This window comes from Physeter macrocephalus, chromosome 19 (assembly GCF_002837175.3).
Source record: "Physeter macrocephalus isolate SW-GA chromosome 19, ASM283717v5, whole genome shotgun sequence".
NCBI classification, from domain to species: Eukaryota; Metazoa; Chordata; class Mammalia; order Artiodactyla; family Physeteridae; genus Physeter; species Physeter macrocephalus.
The window spans coordinates 25,237,603-25,259,749 of NC_041232.1; the positions used below are offsets into that span (position 1 = coordinate 25,237,603).

Below are 22,147 nucleotides of genomic sequence, written 5' to 3' on the forward strand. Positions count from 1 at the left end.
GATCCCGCGTGCCGCGGAGCGGCTGGGCCCGTGAGCCGTGGCCGCTGAGCCTGCGCGTCCGGAGCCTGTGCTCCGCGACGGGGGAGGCCGCGACAGAGGGAGGCCCGCGTACCACAAAAAAAAAAAAAAAAAAAAAGAAACACACACCGAACGGTTTTGTTACGGAATCCTTTCTCACTGATAAGTACCAGAACGCATCAGAGGTTTCCTGTTGCTTGGCAGGCATGCTGACTCGGGGTTTTATTTCGCCTCAGGACCTGGTGAGGAGTTTCAACCGGGACCGGCGGGTCTTCTGTGCCCTCCTTTCCACACACAGCCGCGCCACGGGCGTGAGCCTGGTGGAGGCGGACGCGGTGGTGTTCTACGACCACGACCTCAACCCGGTGATGGACGCCAAGGCCCAGGAGTGGTGCGACCGGATCGGGCGGCGCAAGGACGTGCACATATACAGGTGAGGCAGGCGGCCGGGCCGGGGGCTGCGGCGTACTGCAGAAGCTTCTCCCACGTTCTGTTTGCTTTCCTTCAGGCAGGCTCGTATTTCTGCCGTCCTGTCTGTTCTTCCTTTATACTCAGCATCTGCCTGGGATGTAACTGAGTTTGTTTGCAGCGGTGACTGGGTCGTGCTGCTGAGACGTAACTGCTGTCCTTCTGACGTGTACTTGTATTTCTCCTGGAGTCCCTGACCCTTAAGAGGGTGCTTCATGTTCTAGGTTGTCTCAAGTATTTTCAGATATACATTACCATAACTTACAGTTAGCAATTTGTGAATTCCCTGTTGAAAGCATTTAAATCTTATAAGCGGCCAACCACACGCAGTTGAGGAAAAGCAGAGAAGGCTCTGCCATTGTTTCTGAGCTCTGGGAGTGTCAACTGGGAGAGCGTGGCAGCACTCGGCCCCCGCTGGCTGCCCGTCTGGTGCCTGAGTGTGGCAGGCACGCGCCGCGCCCCTTCCCCTGCGCTCCTGCCACCTCTGGGCGGGGTCGGCACCGAGGGTGCGGTCCCTGGCGGCCAGCCTGGGACGGGGACCCCAGCCCACGCGCATAACCCTCGCCGTTTTCATCAAGACGTTGTCATCCGTGCACTGTGTTTAAACAGCTTTAATTTTTTCCTGATTATAAATGTATTAATCGTTCATTGGAAAGAAAAAGAAAAAGAAGAAAAAAAGAAGGAAAGCAAATGGAGAAAATAAGTATCCTGCCCAGACGGCAGTTAGTAACATTTTGGTGTGTGTCTTTCCAGACATTTCCCTGATTTTTTTAGATGGCTCATGCCAGCAGTCTTATTGCGTAATCCTGTTTTCTTTTAACAGTATACTATGAGTGTATTTCTGTGTTAATAAATATAAATTTGGTACATTGTTTATATAAATAATGTTTCATTGTGTAATCCCTTCCTTATCATTGGCCCTTTAGCAATTACTAGCTAGAAATGGGGAAAACGTTTTATTCTCAGGAGACACAATCTATAAACTCTCAGGAGTGACCTCAGCAGTAAAGGTGCTGGATGTGTAGGAAGTAGAGTGTAAAATCGTGAAAGGTCATAAGCTGAGAGATGTCACCAGCGGGCGGATGTGCTCTGTTCTTCGATAGGAAGACCTGGTTCATAAAATTGTGAAGTTTCCCCAAAGCGATAGTAAAGTTGAACATCATTTTTTAGTGAAAGCACTGATCATGGGCGTGGGAATGGTTACTGCGGTTTTCCGGGGGCACAAGGTAGGAGCCAGGGGATGCGCGTCCTTGGGCTGCAGCCACTGGACACGGGTTCGTTTGGGGGCGCAGTGCAGAGAGGTGCACAGTGACGCGGGGGCACCCGCCCACCACCGTCAGCACTGAAGGAGACAGGGCTCGAGGGTCCGGAGGCCCCCGGGGACCTTTCCAGGTGGAGGCCGGTGGGGTACATGGTTGGCGAGCGTGGGTGGCATGCGGGCCTCCGGGGCCCGCCCTCCTGCGGTGCGGGAGGCGGAACGGGCATGGTCACCTCTGGGCACCACACGAAGGAAGGAAGCAGTGCAGAGTGGGGCTGACAAGCCATGCCACGCAGGTGCTGTTCTGCCGGGCGGTCCAGGCACCGTGGCACTCGTGCTGTCCTCGGCTCCCGGGGACTTAGCTGTCGCGTGTGTATTTGGTTTGTAGGCTCGTGAGCGGCAATTCCATTGAAGAGAAATTGTTGAAAAATGGAACCAAAGATTTGATCCGAGAAGTGGCTGCTCAGGGAAACGACTACTCCATGGCGTTCCTCACGCAGGTACCTTCGTCCACGAGGAGGCCGGGGGGCGGGGTTGCCACACAGTGACGGGAACCGGGAGGGTTTAACGGTTGAGGTGGTGGCCGCTGGCGGTTTTCCGCGCATGGAGGTCTCAAGCTCAGTGGTACTCATTTTTGTTTCAGCGGACGATCCAGGAGCTGTTTGAGGTTTATCCACCCATGGATGACACTGGCTTCCCAGTGAAAGCCGAGGAGTTTGTTGTTCTTTCTCAGGAACCTTCTGTCACAGAGACCATCGCACCCAAAATTGCCAGACCTTTCATAGAGGTGAGGGTGGCCGGCGCCGGCCTGGCAGCATCGGGTCCGGAGCTTTGGGTCTTCCCTCCGCTCCTGTGGCACTGCTGCCCTCCCCCTGCCCGCCCCCCCCCCCACCCCCCCCGCCAGGCTCCAGTCGCTCGAGCCTGACCTGTCAGCCCCTCCCTCCCTGCTTTTTTGGTTTGGGGGATTTTAGGTGTAAAAAGAGGTGAAGGACGCACGAGAGAGCGTCTGGGCCTTGCGTGCCTGCTGTCCACCCTGCCACCGTCGCCGTTTTCACCCACGCTTCTCGGGCCACCCCCCTGCCGTCCTGTGTGACTTTGTGCCCCGACCCCTCAACCCCGCTGTGTCAGCACCTCTGTCACAGAGTTGCTGGGGAGGATGCCCCACTCTGCAGGGAGCCCCGGTGTGAATGTGAGATACACGTCCCACTCTGAGGACAGAACCAAAAAGAGTAGCAGCTGTCTCACTCAGCCTTCCTGCGTTGGTTACCCGCTGAGATGATAATGCCTTGGATTCTAACTGAAATCTTGCCTTCTGCGTTTCCGGCCTGGACACTTGAGATCGCAGACTGCACGCTTGGCTCGCGTGCTGCTGCTTTGTGGGGGGCAGTGCTGCTGTGCAGATCTGGTGCACACTTGCCTGTCAGGCCCCTTGCTTCCCTCCCTAAGGCCCTGCTCCCATCCTGCCTCCTGGGGGCCTTTGACTGCAGGACACCTCCTCTCCTGTTTTTGAAACTTGACTGTCCAGTGATTGAGAAGTAATAAATGCATGTGGTAAAAGTCCTTCAAGAATTTATAATGAAAAGTAAGTGTCCTGCACTAGGCCCTCACTTCCCTCTCAGAGACAACCACTGTCAGCTGTCTCTCACATTTTCTTCCAGGAGTTGTCTGTGTATAATGTCACTTGCACAGAAATACCTTACAGCTGTTTCGGTATCAGGAGGGACAGATAGATGTACCGTTTTCTGTTAAAAATTGGTGATACGTGCATCAGGTTTTTTTTTTTTTTTTAAAAAAAAAAAAAAAAAAAAGAACACCTCAAACAGCATGATCTAAACCTCATAACAGAAATGATTGTAGAAACCTCTTAACAGAAATGATAGTAGGGAAACAGTAGGCTAACTGTCCCGGAGGTGACCACTCAACAATTGTTAAAAGTCTTACGGGGTGTCCCTGGTGGCGCAGTGGCCAAGAACTCGCCTGCCAGTGTGGGGGACTCGGGTTCCAGCCCCGGTCCGGGAGGATCCCACATGCCGCGGAACAGCTGAGCCTGCGCGCTGCAACTACTGAGCCCACGTGCCACAACTGCTGAGCCCGCGAGCCACAACTACTGAAGCCCGCGTGCCTAGAGCCCATGCTGAGCCCGCGAGCCACAACTACTGAAGCCCGCGTGCCTAGAGCCCATGCTGAGCCCGCGAGCCACAACTACTGAAGCCCGCGCGCCTAGAGCCCATGCTCCTCAACAAGAGGAGCCACCGCAATGAGAAGCCCGCGCACCGCAACGAAGAGTAGCCCCCGCTCGCCGCAACTAGAGAAGTCCCACGCGCAGCAACGAAGACCCAGCGCAGCCAAAAATAAATAAATTTAAAAAATATATATCTTACATGGATCCTGGAAGAAGCATGTGAGGCCTGAAGGCACGTGTGTTTGAGGAATGTGTGTTACACACCCTTGCTGTTGTTTCTCAGTGCATCTCTTGAGATGTTGGCACAGTGTGGTGTTTCAACACTCAGATTCTTTGAAACGTTCTGGCTGAACATCTTACTGTGAGTTGGGCACTGTTGTAGGCAGAAGGGGTATCGCGTTGAGAGAAAGAACTCTCGCCCTCCACAAAGCTTCTATTCTAGTGACAGGAGAGATGACACGCCATCACCCTGCGGAGATGGTGTGCCATGCGGCGTCCAGGAGGAGTGTTAGGGGCAGAGGGGCAGCACCTCCGGGTCCGGGCAGTAGGGGTCAGGTATGGCCGGGGGACGAGGGCGATGGAGATGGGCTTCCCGCGGACGTGTGGGTTAGGACCATCACCCAGCTGTATGCTGACGCTGGACTGGGGGCCAGTTCAGAGGTACAGGCGTGGGGGACAGTGTGGGCACGTCTCTGGCTGAGTTGCAGTTTGCTCTTGGCTGGTGAGCTTTGTGTTCGTTGGCAGCGCGGATACTTTTTTATGAAGTGCTCGTTCGTGTCTTTTTCCTATTTTTTTTTTTTAACTGGATTGTCTTCTTTTCTTAATGGCTTGTTGGCTTTTTTTCTGTATTCTGGATGCGAGGCCTTTGTGGGATACATGTAAAATGTCTTCTCCCGACCTGTGGTTTGCCTTTTTTAATGCTGTCTTTCAGCGAGCAGAAATTCTTGGTCCTAATGCCACCCAGCAGACCATCTTTATCACATGGTTGGTGCTTTTGCGTTCTAAGAGAGGTTCTTCTTTATTTTCTTCTACGTGTTTCACTGTTTTGTTCTTCATAGTTAGACGTACGGTCTGTCTGGAAATACTTTCTGGGTGTCGTGTGAGGAAGGGTTACATTTTAAACTTTGCGGATGTTGCCCAGTTGCCCTGGAAAGAGATACCAGTTCTTAACTGACATCCTCTCAGCTGCGTGGTGCCCCCAGCCCCGGCCCCGATGTGAGCATGTGTGTCTGCATTTGCCAGCCCCTGGCTGTCGGGTTTCGGGAGAGGCGCATGCGGCATCTGCTAGTCTAATGGGCGTTTCTTGAACTGTGGTGACACTGACCCTTACGTGTCTGTCGCCGTCTGCAGCACTTTTCCTGGGGGCTTGGTTTCTGTCTTCACCACGGACCACGGCCTGTATCTTGTGCACCACGAAGAATTGTTCTCATGGTCAGGACCGGGGCAGGGTGGTGGGTGGCGGGTGTGAGATGCAGCCAGACGCCCCATCCTGCTCGGTTCTCTGAGTCTGGGGGCCGGGCTGTGCGTGTCAGCCTGTGTGCCTGTGGCTCTTCTCGAGGGCGTGCCCGTTTTCCCTGTGCCCACGGTGCCGTCGTTTCAGGCGTGCGAGGGGGGCCGAGGAGAGCAGGCGTCACCGTGGGAGGCTCGGTGTACAGTGTGGGCCGTACCCCTCAACTGAAGTGTTGAAAGCACATCTGAGTCACGTACGCTAAGGGCGCACTCCCGCAGGCCCTCAAGAGCATCGAGTGTCTGGAGGAGGAGGACGCGCAGGAGCCGGCAGAGGAGTTGGCACCCGGGTCTCGGCGCCCGGACGGTTCCCGGTGGGGCGAGGAGCCCTCGCCGCTGGAGGAGTTAGCGGACTTCATGGGGCAGGTTTGGCGTTTTCTACTTCATTTGCTTTTCTGCACCTAAATGCTTTGAACATGTGACCCTTCTGGGAGATATTTCTTGTTCATCTTGACCGAGAACAGTCGCCATTTTGATTCAAGTGTTGGCGGGGGGTTATAAGAGGAACTAAATCCTTGTGAACTTGCTGTTAACCGTATTTAAAAAATACATCTTGAAACAGCTCACACCAATTGAAAAATATGCTTTGAATTACCTGGAATTATTCCATACTTCCACTGATCAAGAAAAGGAGAGAAATAGTGAGGTAAGAGAATGAACTTCTGACCATCTTAACACGTGAGAATCTCAAGTTCTTCAGGGTTAAACTGGGTTGGAACTAAGTGTGACTTGCCTATAATTAGAGGAATAAACCCAAACCCAGCCGTGTACAAACTGATTGGAAGGGAGAAGCCTCAGGAACCTGCAGGTGCAGTTTTCCTGGGTTCTGACGCAGCCTGGCGCTGGAAAGAGGGTCATGTATTGGGAACAGAGGGAAGGGCCCGGGCCGGGAGGACGGGGCGGTGCGGGCTAGGGGCGCGGGCGGCGGGCGGCGGTGGCAGCGGGTGCTGGCTGTCTCTCCAGGGCGCCGTGCTGGCCGCCGTGGGCGAGTGGGAGGCCCGGAACGCGCGGACGCTGCGGGAGCGGGAGGCCAGGGCGCGGCGCGAGCGGGAGCAGGAGCAGCTCCTCACCTACACCCGGGAGGACGCCTGCAGCGCGGTACGTGCGCCGGGGCCGCCCGGGGCTGCCTTCGCCCGCCTGCCCGCCCGCCGCCGGCGTGAAGGCGCGCGCCGGGGGGCTGCAGCTTGAGGCCAGGGCTGGGTGACCTGAAGAGCTCCCATTCTCCTGTAGGAGTTCGTGTGTGAGGGCGCCGACGGGCACACAGAGGTCATGCCGGTGAGCGCCCGCCTCCCCGTGTCCCTGGGCCTGCCTCCCGCCTCCCGCCCCGTCGGGCGGCCGCTCCCGGGCCGCCGGCTCAGGGCTCTCCCTTCCGCACGCAGCTTTGGACGCCGCCCACGCCCCCCCAGGATGACAACGACATCTACATCGACTCGGTCATGTGTCTCGTGTATGAAACCACTCCCATCCCGGAGTCCAAGCTGCCGCCCGTGTACGTGAGGAAGGAGCGCCGGAGACACAAGACGGACCCCTCAGGTGGGTTCCTGTGGCCGGGGAGGGTTCGGTGCTCCCGGTGGGCCCCCTCCACGGCCCTGCCGGCCCTTCCCCGCCGACGTGCTGGCTGAAGCAGCCTCTCCGTGCAGCCGCGGGCAGGAAGAAGAAGCAGCGCCACGGGGAGGCCGTGGTGCCCCCGCGGTCGCTGTTCGACCGCGCGGCGCCCGGCATGCTGAGGGCGCGCCGAGAGGGCAAGGAGAAGAAGAACCTGCTGCTGAAGCAGCAGACACAGTTCGCCAGGCCTTTGCCGGCCTTCGCCAGGGCGGCCGCCGAGCCTGCCCCCGACAGCCCCGAGTGGCTCATCAGCGAGGACTGGGCGCTGCTGCAGGTGAGCCCCGGGCCCCGACCTGGGCCCGCCGCGTCGCCAGGGCCCTCTGGAGAGCGGGGAAGCCGCTGGCGCGCGGCGCCTTGACCCGCGGCGCCTGAACTTGGTCCTCCAGGCCGTGAAGCAGCTCCTCGAGCTGCCGCTGAACCTCGCGGTCGTGTCCCCGGCCCACACGCCCAACTGGGACCTCGTCAGCGATGTCGTCAACTCCTGTAGCCGCATCTACCGCTCCTCCAAGCAGTGCCGGAACCGCTACGAGAACGTGCTCATCCCGAGGGAGGAGGGGAAGGTGAGGCCCCCCTTCCTGCGGGGCACGCGGCTCGGCGAGGGGCAGGGAGGGGCGCGGGGTGCTGGGTGCGGCCCTGAGCGGGGGCGGACACAGTCCCAGTCCCGGTTCCCGCCGGCGGAGTCCCTGCGCCGGATCGCGCCCGATAGAGAGCATCCACGCTGCTGCGTCCTTTGGAAGCTTCTGTGTGCCGTCTGTGGCCCGGCGCCATCCTAGCGCTTCGTCCTCCCTCCCGGGTTGGGTGTGTAGACGGGCACGGCTCTGTGCTGTTAGCTTCATTGAAGGAGGGCCTGTCGGTGCCTCCCCCTTCGTGCGTCGCTGTGCTTTCCCGGACCCTCGGCCGCCGCGGCGGCTCGACAGGCGCTGGACACGCTGGTCCCGGCGGTGGGCACCACAGACTCTGAGTGCAGAACAGCCGAGTACGTGGCGTCTGTCGTCAGGAGGCCACCTGTGGGGCAGCCAGGCCCCTCGGGTCTGCGTGGCTGCTAGGAGGTCTCCAGGGGGCTGCCTTTTCTTGACCTCCTTGAGCTGCGTTTGTCTCTTTCCATTTCTCCGTCTGCCCTGTCCCCGCCTTGCTGCCTCTCAGCTCGTCTCCTGTCCTCAGGAGGGTGTCTGTGGCTTTCATGCAGAAAGCCTCTGCACGCGGCGTCGGGCTGGCGTGTACCTGTGGCCGGCGCCCAGTCATAGAGTGGGAGCGATGACCGCGTCTCCCGCCTAGGACGGGCCAGGGCATGCGTGGCAGCGGCAGACGTCCTGGGCTTCGATGAAGTTTGCTCCTGGGTGTCTGATTCATGGAAATTACTTACTTTGTTTCTATAAGCACTCTTTAACGAGTCTCGGTTTTCATTTTTCTAAAAACAGTTGTCTCCAAACTGGGGGACAGCCGCCGCTTGGTGCCCCGGGGCCGACCAGGGTGGAGGCGCGCTGGCTGCGGGCCGCTGGCTGCGTCAGCCCGGCCACTCGGCCTCACTGCTGTCTGCCGAGCTGGAGGCGGGACGGGCGGGAAGGCCTAGCCCAGGCTGGGGAGTGTGCTCGCGGTCGGTGGACGACGCTGCCGTGTCGTTGCTGGTTTCATCTGTGTCGAGTCTCAGAGAGAAGGGTGGGAAGAAGGGACTCATTGTTTAAGCCGGGGAGTTCACGTTAGCCCTCCCAGTCAGGGACCCTGTTTGCAGGGTCGGCGTCTGACCCTGCTGTGCCACTCCCATCCTGTTTCAGAGTAAGAACAACCGTCCTCTGCGCACGGGCCAGATGTACGCTCAGGATGAGAACGCCACGCACACCCAGCTGTACACGAGCCACTTCGACCTGATGAAGATGACCGCGGGCAAGAGAAGCCCCCCCATCAAGCCCCTGTACGCGTCCGCGCCGCTGCGCCGGCTCTGCGGGGTCGGGGGCTTGGTTCCCGCTCGGTCGTTGGCCTGCCCTTCCTTCTGCAGCACCTTGTCCCCTCTTCAGTCATCCTCTCTCTCTCTGTGTTATAGGCTCGGCATGAATCCCTTTCAGAAAAACCCCAAGCACGCTTCCGTGTTGGCAGAAAGGTATTTCTGTGTTTGTGCCACGGTTCTCATCATTTGAAATGATTTCATTTTAATGTTTTCTCAAACCCTACAAGTTCAGTGAATTGTTGTGCGAATGGTGTGTCCAGGCATCAGCTGGGGGTGGTGTTGAGGTGAGGCGGGCCGGGCACACTCGTGTCCCCGTTCACGGGACGGGGTGTCCTGCTTGCAGTCTGACAGCGTCACGGCGGCTGTGCCACCTCTGAGCTGGCATACGTCTGCTCGGCCCCGCCCTAGAAACGTACCCACTTGACCGGGGTTCGGGGTGGGGGTGAGTGTTCTTTTTTTTTACTTTCTTACTTACTTACTTATTTATTTTTAGCTCCGTTGGGTCTTTGTTGCTGCGCATGGGCTTTCTCTAGCTGTGGTGCGCGGGCTTCTCGTTGCGGTGGCTTCTCTTTTTGTGGAGCACGGGCTCTAGGCACGTGGGCTTCAGTAGTTGTGGCTCACGGGCTCAGAAGTTGTGGCTCGCAGGCTCTAGAGTGCAGGCTCAGTAGTTGTGGCGCACGGGCTTAGTTGCTCCGCGGCATGTGGGCTCTTCCCCGACCAGGGCTCGAACCCATGTCCCCTGCATCGGCAGGCGGATTCTCAACCACCGCGCCACCAGGGAAGACCCGGGGTGAGTGTACCTGCCTTGAAATTGTGCAAAGGAAGAAAAATGACTGGGTAGATGGGTAGAGAGATGGGTAGGTGTGAGAGAGCAGACAGAGGGAAAGAGAACTAACTGTGCGGTCTGAGTTGCTCAGCACATGGGCGTTTGCTATTAAATCCCTGCAACTTCCTGCATGTTTGCCTTTTTGTAATAAAATATCGGGAAAAAACACATGTTCAGGTGGAACCCAGTTGCTCCTCTGGCTCAAGCCTTCCTCGTCACCAGGTAGGTTTTGCAGATACCGCCTGACACGGGCCCGTGCCTGCTGAGGGCCCCCAGCCCCTCCCGGCCGCGCCAAGGACCAAGGCCTGCACTGCCCGCCCACTCCGTGCTCCCCGGCCTCCACGGCCTGCTCCTCCGCCTGGCGGCTGGCTCTGCCTTGGGGGTCGCTCCGTCTGGGACCGTCTCTCGGGACCCATCGGCCCCCCGCCAGGCCCTCCCTCACACGTCACCTTCTCCTCGTTGGTACTCGCGCCCCAGCCCCTCTCTGTCTCTTCCTGGAACGGATCGTCTTTGCGTTTTTACTTGACTCCTTCAGCGTCTGCATGAGCTCCGTGGACATAGGGGTTCTAGAGGCTAGAGGCGCAGAGCACATGTTCCGGATGTGTGTATTGATTGAATTGATGATTATTTCATGAATTGGTTTTCATAAGAAAAACAGGCTGGGCCGGGGTTCAGCAGTGAACGAGGCGGGCCCAGTCCTGCCCTTCTGTTTCTCTCGCACAAGACACAGACTCTGAGTAACGCTTACAGAGGGCGAGGACTCATCCTGACGGGGAACAGACCCGCCTGGCTGAGCTGAGAACGGGGCGGCTGGGAGAAGGGACACTTGTTCCTCCGAGTGAGGGCCGGCGCGCGGGTGGGGAGGCACGGAGGGCAGGGCGGGCAAAGAGAAGGCTGGCCTGCAGGATGGGAGGGAGGGGGTCCGGGGACGGTGCCAGCGCGGAGGGGAGCAGGGCAGCGCAGGGGTGGCCCGCAGTCTGGGCGGAAGCAGGGGTGGCGTGCGGCCGATCAGAGAGAGCTGGCGAGAGGCTGCCAGGTGAATGCGGACTCGGAGGGCATCTCGGTGGCTCGGCTTTGTTTGTGTGTGTCTGGCGCCGGTGGGAGAGGTTGGTGGACAGGATGAGGGTGGAGCCGGGCTGGCCTTGGCCACGTGCAGGCCAGGTGTGCCAAGGGGGTGTCTCTAGGTAATGGCCAGGGTCAGGGTCTGTAAGCGGTAGGAGGCCAGGCCATGTGTCCCGGGAGGGAGCTGGATGTGGAGCAGGAAACGCCGGGGCGGCTGGACCGTCGCCACGCCCAGCGGTTGAATTTCCCCCCCGGTGGTGGAGGCCTGGGGCAGGCAGAGTGGGGAGTGCGCTGAGGCTGTGGCTTTACCACCAGGCGTGATGGAGAGACACGGGGTGAGGGGGGCCAGCATGCAAATACGGGGGCGGCAGGGTGGGTTGCAGGACTTCCTCCGGGGGGTCGGGGGGCTGAGTGGACTGACGTGGGCGAGGTCAGAGAACGCACTGCGCGAGCTGGGGCACGTGACGTGGGAGGGCTGGTGTCCAGAGGGGCCAGACAGGTGTAGCAGCGGCACCTGGGCCGCCCTGAAATGCAGAGGCGGCGCACGAGGGCGGAGCCAGCCTCCCCGCGGCAGGACTCAAGGCTGGTAGGTGACCGTCGGGGTGGGAGCCCAGGAGCCCCCGAAAGCAGGGGTTCTGTGAGAGGCTGCGGAGGGCTGTGGGGCGCTCACGGCACTGGGCGGGCGGCCGGCTGCTCTCTGCGGGGCGAGGGCTGGCGCTCAGTGCGGGCGGGGGCAGGCCTGGCTTTGCGGGGCAGGGGTGGTTGGTTTGCGGTGAGGAGCACGGTGCCGAGGGACTTTCTTGCCCCACGTGTTCGGGGACGCGTGGTATCCAGGCGCCGTACCGAGTGCCGCTGCTGCGGAGGACCGGGCCCAGGCCCGCCTCTGGCAGGTGGTCCTTGTTGTGAGGGAATGGGAGCCACCATGGTCTGGGGCAGACCGGCAGCCTCCTCTCCAGGGCCGAGCCGCTCGGGCCCCAGCCTTGGTGTCCCGGCACCTGGCGTCGTGGGAAATGAGGGCTTTGGATTTCTAGCGCGTCTGTCTACTTAGAACTCTCAGTTTACTTCTCGTTTTTCCTTTGTCTTTAGTGGAATCAACTACGACAAACCTCTGCCTCCTATTCAGGTCGCCTCCCTCCGGGCGGAGCGCATCGCCAAGGAGAAAAAGGTGTGTGTGGTACGGCGGGCGGCGGGCGGGCCGCGAGGGCGGCTGGGGGCCGGGGGTCCCCCCGGGCCAATTCCTCTGCACGGCTCCGTTCCCTCCTGCCCCGTAGGCGCTGGCCGACCAACAGAAAGCGCAGCAGCCGGCCGTGGCACAGCCGCCGCCGCCGCCGCCGCCGCCGCCGCAGCCACAGCCGCGCCGGGTCAGCCACAGACGCTTCCCAGAAGCCCCTGCGCTTCCGGCCGCCTTGACCCCCGACCCCCAAGGCCAAAGGTGAAGGCAGGCTTGCCTGACCTCTGACCTCTGACCCCACATCACAGTGACAGAACACCCAAGAAAGGAGCGGAGGGAGGTGTGAGGCCAGTTTCCTTCATTTTCCCTCCAGATGCCCAGCGCTGGGCTCAGAGCCCCTGGAGAACTCTGGGGACGGGAAGCAGGGACTCTGCAGGGCCACTTAGGAGCGGAGAGAGGAAGCTAGAGGGTTAACTCTTATATAGGAACAGAAAGGCTATTTCCTAGAGTCGGTATGTCCTTGGCGGACGCCGCCGCCGCAGCAGCCGCCCCCGCCGCCGCCCCAGCCCCCGTCGGCCGGCAGCCAGCAGCCCGCAGGGCAGCCCGCCGTCCAGCCCCAGGCCCAGGCGCAGCCCCCGGCGCAGCCCACGCCGCCCCCGCCGAAGGCGCCCCCCGCGATCACGACGGTGGGCAGCGCTGCGGTGCTGGTGAGAAGGCACACAGAGCCGTCGGCTCCAGCGCGCCCCTGTCCAGGGCCCTGCGGCTTCCAGCCCGCGGACCCTCCTCCCAGAGGGAGTGGGAGGCCTGCCCAGTCTCCGCAAGTCTCCCCCTCGAGGAAGCGCGTGCCTCACCCTGTCTCTCCTGTGCTGGGTCAGCTCTGCCCTCTGGGCTGGGTTAACTGGGCAGCGATGTGGGAGACGAGGCCGCTCTTCTAGGTGGAGGTGAGCGGGAGGTGTGGAATTAGGGTTTTGTGAAGCGTGAAGAGGTCGCCCTCTCTTGTCCCTACAGACTCGAAGAGCAGGTACTGTTAGCGCGGACCTTCCTCTCCTGACCCTGCCCCACTTTCCCTCAGAGCTGTGCACACGTGTGTGCACCTTCAGTGCCCGTGAGAAGAAGGTGGTAAAGCGCATAAACAAAGAAAGGCAATGTGTCGATCTTACGCACCCTGTGCTGCCGCCGCCGTGCCCTGCCGCGTCCCCTCTCTGCGTGTGCCTGGTGACACGTTAGAGTCCCACGTGGGGAAGCACTGCTGCCTGGTGCGGGACCGTCTTGTCGTACGGGGTCATTTCCACCCCGTGTTCTTTGTTACATTTGCCGCAGTGGCATTCGATGTGCACTTGGCAGCTCCGTCCTTCGTTGTTCAGAAAACTAAGCACCTGCCTGGTGTGAGGGCTGCTCTCTGCCCAGGAGAACAGTGGTGGGTGGTCAGGAAGAGACCGTCTGCAGGGCTGACCCCTGGGCTGCGGCCAAGTGACGTTAGTCAGAAAAGAATGGAAAACAGCCAGCACAGAGGCCCGGAACTTGGCAGACGTGGGGCTCAGAAGGGTCAGTGTGGCCGGAGCCTGGTGACCGAGGGACGGACTCGGCACTGTGGGAAGAGGTGCGGGGAGAGGGGGCTGAAGTCAGCCGTGTGGGCTGAGTAACCGTGACCAGGAGTTTGGATTTGATCCTGATGAGGTGGAAGGCTTTGGAGTGTTTACGCAGGGCAGAGCTTGACCTGAAATTCAAATGGTTTTCTTCAGCAGGCAGGAGCCATCAAGACATCCGTCACAGGGACAAGCATGCCTACGGGTAAGAAGTCACACGGGTGAGATGCCGTGATTGGAGGTGAGTTCTTTCCTGTTCTCCTACCTCGTGCCCTCTCCCCGCAGGCACAGTGAGCGGAAATGTGATCGTGAACACCATCGCCGGCGTCCCCGCTGCCACCTTCCAGTCCATTAACAAGCGCCTCGCTTCACCCGTGGCACCTGGAGCCTTGACTGTGAGTTGTCCCTGCTCCTGGGTGCTTTTGGTGGCATGCATGACCCAGGACACTGCAGTAGCCGTTGGCTTCTTAAAAAAAATTCCATTCCGTTGGTACAGAAAGTCCTGATCTAGTTTGCGTTTCATAAAGTAGCGAGGACATGGAGGGGTGCAGAGGATGGTTTCCACGTGTGCTTTCTGGGAGAGGGTGTGTCAGAATCCCCCACCATGGTTCCAGGAGGCGGGCGGGGGTGCGAGGGCACGTCTCCAACTCCACGGACAGGGCGCCCACGTGCCGTAGCGACAGGTTTGCCCGTGTGTGTGGACGGGGTGCCACAGCAGAACGGGGCACAAGGCAGGACAGTGTGTTTATGGGAGTCTAGGCCCGCGGGGGTGGCAGGAAGGGGCCGGGTCTGGGCAGAGGGAGAGGCGTCGAAGGACAGCACGTGCCCTGAGGGAGCAGCTGCTTCCGAGTCAGCAGTGCTGGGCACATGGAGTGGTGGCCCTGTTGGCTTCTGAGAAATGTCTTTCCTGCGAAGGTGCTGTTGGTAGGGAACTGGACAGTGAGGTGTTGGGAAAAGGATGGACACATAGATCCATGGAGCAGGATAGAGAGTCCAGAGGTAGACCCACATGTGTACATAGTTGATTAGTTTTTACTAAAGTGCCGGGGGAGGGGCTTCCCTGGTGGCGCAGTGGTTAAGAATCCGCCTGCCGAGGCAGGGGACACGAGTTTGAGCCCTGGTCCGGGAAGATCCCACATGCCACGGAGCACCTAAGCCCGTGCGCCGCGACTGCTGAGCCTGCGCTCTAGAGCCCGTGAGCCACAACTACTGAGCCTGCGCTCTAGAGCCTGCAAGCCACAACTACTGAGCCCACGTGCCACAGCTACCGAGCTGCACCCCTAGGGCCCGTGCTCCACAACATGAGAAGCCCGCGCACCGCAACGAAGAGGAGCCCCCCGCTCACCGCAACTAGAGAAAGCCCACACGCAGCAACGAAGACCCAACGCAGCCAAAAATAAATAAAATTTTAAAAGAAAAAAAAAAAGAGTGCCGAGGGATTTCAGTGGAGAAAAGGGCAGTCTTTTCAACAAATGGTGCTGGAGAAACTGGGGAGCCGTTCAAAGCCGAATGAACTTTGAACTGTTACTAATACTGTATATGAAAAGTCACTCACAGTGGATCATGGGCCCAAACGTAAAACCCAAAACTATAAAATTTCTAGAAAAAGACATAGAACATCTTTGCTTGGTTTTAGGCAAAGATTTCCTAGGATACCAAAAGCCTACAAATTATGAAAAAAAATAAATGAGGCTTCATCAAATCAAGAACTTCTGTTCTTTGGAAGATATTGTTAATAAAATGAAAAGCAAGCCATGGAAAATATTTGAAGAACATATCTGATAAAAGACTGGTACTTAGATTATACAAAGATTTTTCAATCAATAATAAGAAAACAAACAACTTTTAAAAGTGGACAAAAAAAAATTTTTTTTAATGGACAAAAGATTTGAGCAGCTACTTCACCATGGAAGATACATATGGAGATATATATACACACACACACACACACACACACCATATGGATAGCAAATAAATATGAAAAGATATTCAACATTGTTAGTCATTAGGGAAATGTAACTTAGAACTACAGTGATCTACTACTACTACACATCTCTGAGAATGGCTTTAAAAAAAGAAAAACCTGGCAGTGTCAAATGCTGGTGAGGATGCAGAGCAACTGGAATTCTCATTCCTGATGGGAATGCAAAACCTTAGCAGTCAGTCTGGAAAACAGTTTATTTCTTACAAAATTAAACGTGCACCTACTCTCCCACCTGTCAGTTCCACTCCTAGGTTTTCTCCCAAGAGCAATGAAAACACGTCTGCACAAAACACCTGAGCGTGAATGTGTTTAGTGGCTGTGTTCATAATTACGACCTAAGGGGACAGCCAAGTGTCCTTGAGCAGGTGAGCAGAGGGGAAGACGGGGCACCCGTCCCACCTGGAGCTGCCCAGCGGTGCAGGAGACTGCTGGCACGTGCGGCTGCACGGTGGATCTCAGTGGCACTGTGCTGGCTGATAGGAGTTTTGAAAGCCTTCATATGTGTGTGATTCCATTTAAACCACATGGAAAAGGCAAGGCTTTAGGGACAGAAAACAGAATGTGTTCTGTATCTGTATACATTTATAAAAATTCATAGAACTGTATTCCTGAAACAGGTGAATTTTACTATATGGGAGTTACACCTCAATAAATTGGGTTTAAAAAATTAGAATAAGCAGTAGAGTAAATATGAAAACAGTTTTTCTAGGATGTGACTTTGGATTATTTCACTTATTTTTCTTTCTACTTTGTAATAAACCACTTTAGACTCAGCCACTTCACTGAATACAGAAGCTATTAGTTAGGCTTGTGGCATTCGGATCATATCCTGTGACCAGTGTCACTACTTCTGTGAGGGTGGAAAGCCCAAATCATTGCACTTGGTATTTTATTTTGAAAAGACCTATTTCTGTGGTCATATTTTTAAAAGATAAAGCAATTTATCCACGATGTATTTTTTGAACAGCTCTTACAGACAAGATACTCTCCCTGGTGACGTGGGGCTAGAAGTAGGACTCAAACACATGGCTTGCTTTCATGGGGTTCTTACAGTCAGTCCTGTGGCCGCACCTAAAAGAGGTACAGATAACAGGGAGGTTTTCTGGAGAGGGGAGCATTGGGCTTCCACAGAAGAAGAAGATGTCATCCACAAAAACGGCTCTTTGGAAGGCAGGGCAAGTCGTACATTCACTTTCCCATCACTTTCAGTGGTGGGAAAGTGAGTGGTGTATACTGGGCACAGCAAGCGGTTCTTTGTGGACGGAGCACGAGATGCATTAGCAGAGAAGTGGTAGTTCCCACAACCTCTCAGAGGCTCTTGAGCGGCTGCGTGTGCTTGGTCTTGTGTGACAGTGAGCCTAGGCTGTCGGGTTTGGATTTCAGGCTGAAGAATGGGTTTCATTCACCAGGTGATGGGGAGCCCTTGAAAATCTTTGAGCAGAGGTGTGTTTTAGGGAAATTCATGTGATGTTTTATGTGTAGAGTAGATTATTGCAGAAAAGGTTAGAGAGAAAGCTATTTCAGTAGTGCAGGAAAGGACTTCTGTTTCTGGTGATAAGGTGAGTTAAGTTATTTATACCACTCTCCTAATGAAAAGAACTGAAATTATTGGATAAAATTTTTAAATATCCTCTTCAAAGTTTCAGGGAGCTGACAAAAGAGTAAATAATTATCAGGCCAAAATCGAAGGGAAGAAGCAACCCAGAGAGATACACAGGGTGCCCTTGTGTCTGCCTTGGAGTACACTTCACCTTCTCAGACAGGGGGACCCCCTGTTCAAGCCCAAGGCTCGACTCACCCAGGTGGAGAGTCTAAAAGGAGGCATTGATGCCTTGAGACAGGCCCCCAAATGGCTAAGCTCTTAGGGCAGGGTGAACCAGAAGTAAAATCCATCATGCTGAGCAGAGGGTGGGGCAGGGGCTCTTCCTGGGGAGCTCTAGCCCCAAGTCAGCTGTCAGTTTGCAGCTCACGTTGATGGCTCCCCAGTAGGGCTCCCAAAGGCCCTCAAATCATGTGACGTAGACCTGGATGAGCAGTGTTCCTGGGTAAGTGGCCAGAATCAAATGCAGATTTTCTGGTGGAATGTGCCTTCATCCTGGACTTCTTCGAATGTCCACGATGATTTTCAAGTATAATGAGCCGCATATAACAGAAGATAACCAAACACACACAGAAAGAAGGCACCATGAGTGAGAACCAACAGAAACAACAGACGGTGGGCAGGTCCTTAAAGACTTGAGATGGTGGGGTTATCAGGCATAGATTATAAAACGGTTATACTTTCTATTTTAAAGAAATGAAAGAGAGGCTTGCGAACGTCTGTAAAAACCAGGAAACTCTACTTAAAAGAATATAGAGAACTTTAAGAAATGAAAAGTATGGTTACCGGCATTGAAAAATAAATATCTTATAATCGGGCTTAATGTCACTTTCCACACAGCTGAAGAGAGAGTTAGTGAACTGGAAGATAAATCAGAAGAAGATATCCCAAATGCAGCACAGGGAGACAGCAGATGGAAGTATGGAAGAGAATTTAAAGCCACGGAAGACTGAGTAAGAGAATGTAATCAGAGGTTAATCAGAGTTCCAGACAGAGAGAAAGTTGAGCAGAGATAGTACGTGAAGTTGTAAGAGTTTACCAGACCTGATTGATGACACTGATCCATATACACCAAAGCTCAACTAATCCCGGTCAGGGATGATGAAAGGGACTCCACGCTTACATAATGCCAACGACAAGGAGGTCTTCAAAGCAGCCTGAAAAAGGTTGCCTTCAGAGGTACAGCTGCTTACTTCTCAGCGGTAGTGATGAAGCCAGGAACCAGCTCCTGGAATGGAGTGACATCTTCACTGTAGTCAGAGAATATAACTGCCAGCCCTGAAAATACCTTGAAGAACAAACATTTCCAAACAAAACCTAAGAGAATTCCCTATAGATCTCGACTGAATGAACTAATTGAGGTGAAAACGGACTTCACAAACAACAGTAACTTACTGTAGGGTCAACAAAGGCAGACATAACAATGACGTGAGCAGGGCTAAGGATGTTGAAACATTCCAGAATCCCTTTATTGTTCAGGAAAAGTGTGAAATTAATGGATTAGACTTTTGTAAGTTCTTGATATAATTTTTAGACAAGCCACCAAAAGAATAAGAGTAGAGTATAGCTTCCAAACTTTGGGAGGGGAAAGTGGGATGAGAAGAAAGTAATCTGCAGGAAGGCAAGAAAGATGATTAAAAGAAATACAGAACAGATGAGTTGACTCGAAAGCGCAGAATAAGATGTTGGATTTGGATTCAAATATGTAGGTAATGAAATGTAAGATTAGGGACAAACTAAACAGGAAAACATAATGACTGTCTGCACCAAGGGGGCCAGCAGGGGCCAGCGTCACATTTCAGGGTGCTTTCAGAGGCAGACTTGGTGGAGCTGGGTCCAGTGCGCTGAGTGGCTGCGGCAGCCGTGGCGCCGAGGGACGAGGACACGGCGAGGCCAAGTCGGGACGCCGCGCGGGTCCGGGGCTGCAGCCTCCGCACCTGGCTGGGGATGGCCATGGGGGCTTAGGGGCCTCTGTGTTTCTGGGGGATAAACACGGGCATCTAGATGGTTCCTGGGACCAAAAGGTCTTTTGAGTGAGGACAGCGGGACGGGGACGGGCAGTGTTTTAGACTGGGGGCGGCAGCGTCGTGATCTTCCCTTCTGCGGGCGACCCATCCACGCTAGCCCTAGGCACAGGCTTTGAGTTCACAAGGGCAACAGTCTCTCGGCACCGTCAAAAGGCCAGAATCTGGAATGTGCTTCGTTTTCTAGGATTTAGAGTTCGGTGCCCTTTTCTCTTCACCCGACGACTGTAAAGAGTGTTGACTATCGCGCGGCAGCCTGACGGTTTTCTTCTCTTCGCCTTTTCCAGACCTCGGGAGGCTCTGCTCCCGCCCAGGTGGTCCACACCCAGCCTCGAGCAGTGGGGTCCCCAGCCACGGCCACGGCCGACGTGGTGTCCCTGGCGCCGACTCAGGGCGTTCGAGCGGTCACCTCGGTGACGGCCTCAGCTGTGGTCACTACCAGCCTGACCCCGGTGCAGACCCCGACGCGGTCTTTGGTGACTCAAGTGTCCCAAGGTAAAGGCAGGGCTGGTTTCCCGTGTGAGCTGCTCTGCTCTTCAGGCTCCTTAGGGCTCAGGCTTGCACGCGTGTGCGGGGCTGCAGTCTCACCAGACGACCTCTTCAGCCACAGGGGTCCAGCTCCCGGGGAAAACCATGACGCCCGCGCATTTCCAGCTCCTGCGGCAGCAGCAGCAGGCCTCTCAGGTGCAGGTCCCGCAGGCCCAGGCCCAGGCCCAGGCGCCGGCGCAGATCAAGGCGGTGGGCAAGTTGACACCGGTGAGCGTCCTCTAGAAAACCGAACGCACGCGCTGTGTGATGATGCCTTGGTGTGTCGTGCGATTCAGAGTGTGTTTCGCACAGTCTGCCGTCGTCTTTATGTGGGAAGTGTGTCTGTGTTGTCTTTAGAAATCACTTGGCCCGCAGGGCCGCTTCCGTGGCCGCGCGGCCAGCTTGCTCACAGCTCTCTGCGGCCCTGAAACCCCCGCTTCCGGGTGGGCCTCCCACTCGCGTTTGCTCGTGCTCTGTGCCCAGGCTCGGGGACCCTTTCCCACCCTGGGAAAATGTCACCGAAGCGTACTCCTCGGCAGTTTGAAGAGACGAGGCGGTGAAGACTTGGTTTCTTGAGGACTAGTTCACCTGTAGTGTTGGTTCTCTCGTTTGAGTGCCGATGTTCCTGAACTTTGCCAGTCCGCGTACGGCCTGTGCTGTTACGTAGGTAAACACGTTCATTTTAAAAGCAAATGCTATATTCCTGCCACAAACGGAAAAGCATTAATACTCAACATAGAAGGTAACCAGAAAAACGTGTAATAAAAGCAAGATGGCACTTCAGAATTCCAGCTAGCTGCCGGGCCCGCCACAGTAAGTACCTGACCCCGGGCCTGCCCCTTGCGGGTGACAGAGGGGACGAGGGCGCTGGAGGGCGGGGAGGACGTGCGAGCACCAGCTGAGACTCCTTCGTCCCGGAGGCACCCGAGCGCGCGCCAGGGAAACGAGGCGTTCCGTCCTCCGTCGCACCGGCCACAGCTCAAGGGCGCAGGGCCGCGCGTGGCTGTGACTGCCACGTTGGACAGCCCCGCTCCAGGACGTGTCCGGCGCCGCCGAAGCTGGCGGACGGCAGACAGCGCTGAGTTAGGGCTGCCCCGCCCGGCAGAGGCGAGCTGTCAGAGCTGGTCGCCGCCGCTCCCGCCCCACGGCCTTTCCTTCCCGCCTCCCCGCTCCCCCCGCTCCCCCCGCTCTAAGGCAGCGGGGCCTTCAGCTGGCCCTGCCCCCCTCTCCCAGCTGCTCAGAGCCCCACCTGCCGGCTCACTTGCCTGGTTCTTGGTTCTGTTACTCCCTTCCCTTCCCTCTCCTAAACCAGTGGCAAAGTCCTCTTCTTTGTCGGCACCTTGAACGAGACCGGACGGTCGTGAATAACTCAATTTAAATTTCCTTAAAACGTTTTTATTCCCTAAAATATTTCCTGAGCTGTCTTTATCTTGATATTTTGACTTCTTTTAAAGACATGGGTTTATTTACCAGTTAAACTTTGATTTGGAGACGGTCGGAGTACAAAATTGAGAGCTAATGCTTATCTCACGGTACGTTGTAAAATTTCGAGAGGGACTGCGATTTTAAGACTTGAGGAACCTTTGGTGGTGCTGCAGGTTTGAACCGCCTTGCTTGCGGGCGATAAGGACCCGGAAACTTTGCTGTGAGTTTGCTAATCTGTGAGAATCACTGTTGCTAGTTTTCATCAGTGGTAAAAGGGAACACTGCAAAAACGTTGGCAAGGCCCGGAGGATGGTTTGCACACTGCACGCCAGCAACTGTTCACTTCGACATTGAACGGGTGGTAGAACAGTAACTTAAAACCAAGATATATACGGAATGGAATACGGTTGACGTTGATGAAAAGATTACTTTATCTGGGTTTTAGGAGCACCTGATCAAAATGCAGAAGCAGAAACTGCAGCTGCCCCAGCAGGCGCCCCCAGCACAGGCCCCGCCGGGGCCCCCGCAGCCAACGGCACAAGTGCAGGTGCAGCCCCCGCAGCCCACGCAGCAGCAGAGCCCCCAGCTCACCACGGTCACGGCCCCGAGGCCCGGCGCCCTGCTCACGGGCACCACCGTGGCCAACCTCCAGGTGGCCCGGCTCGTAAGTTCCGGTCGATACGCTTGTTTTTCCAGAGCAGCGTCTTCTTACGTTTTAACTGAACCGTTGTTGCTCGCTCAGGCCCTTGCAGGTATTATGGCGGAGTGACAAGTAAAGGCACGGTCGTTCCCCCAGGAACTTAAGTTCTCCTCGGAGAGGGAGAAACAGCACGTGGGAGACATTTACACAGTCACGCTTTCCAGAATGTCGGTGTCGCAGAGCTTATGGTGGCCTGAGAGGCTGGGGGGGTGGGGAGTGAGCCCGACCACGGAGAGAGAGCAGGCTTTATGTGGGTGGGGGG

General features: G+C 56.4%; 1 protein-coding gene across 1 annotated transcript in view; it reads left to right on the plus strand.

Annotated features, from left to right (window-relative positions):
• EP400 (E1A binding protein p400) overlaps window positions 1–22,147 on the plus strand; it is a 101,078-nt gene that overhangs the window by 66,018 nt on the left and 12,913 nt on the right. Inside the window, exons 33-52 of the mRNA XM_028480370.2 lie at window positions 255–451; window positions 2,133–2,244; window positions 2,388–2,531; window positions 5,655–5,798; window positions 5,995–6,078; window positions 6,396–6,530; window positions 6,663–6,707; window positions 6,812–6,965; window positions 7,073–7,311; window positions 7,424–7,597; window positions 8,810–8,946; window positions 9,076–9,132; window positions 11,954–12,032; window positions 12,139–12,208; window positions 12,567–12,745; window positions 13,784–13,829; window positions 13,910–14,019; window positions 19,520–19,727; window positions 19,837–19,988; window positions 21,631–21,849. Of these exons, the coding sequence (XP_028336171.1) occupies window positions 255–451; window positions 2,133–2,244; window positions 2,388–2,531; window positions 5,655–5,798; window positions 5,995–6,078; window positions 6,396–6,530; window positions 6,663–6,707; window positions 6,812–6,965; window positions 7,073–7,311; window positions 7,424–7,597; window positions 8,810–8,946; window positions 9,076–9,132; window positions 11,954–12,032; window positions 12,139–12,208; window positions 12,567–12,745; window positions 13,784–13,829; window positions 13,910–14,019; window positions 19,520–19,727; window positions 19,837–19,988; window positions 21,631–21,849 (2,685 nt within the window). The remainder of the gene's footprint in view (window positions 1–254; window positions 452–2,132; window positions 2,245–2,387; window positions 2,532–5,654; window positions 5,799–5,994; window positions 6,079–6,395; window positions 6,531–6,662; window positions 6,708–6,811; window positions 6,966–7,072; window positions 7,312–7,423; window positions 7,598–8,809; window positions 8,947–9,075; window positions 9,133–11,953; window positions 12,033–12,138; window positions 12,209–12,566; window positions 12,746–13,783; window positions 13,830–13,909; window positions 14,020–19,519; window positions 19,728–19,836; window positions 19,989–21,630; window positions 21,850–22,147) is intronic.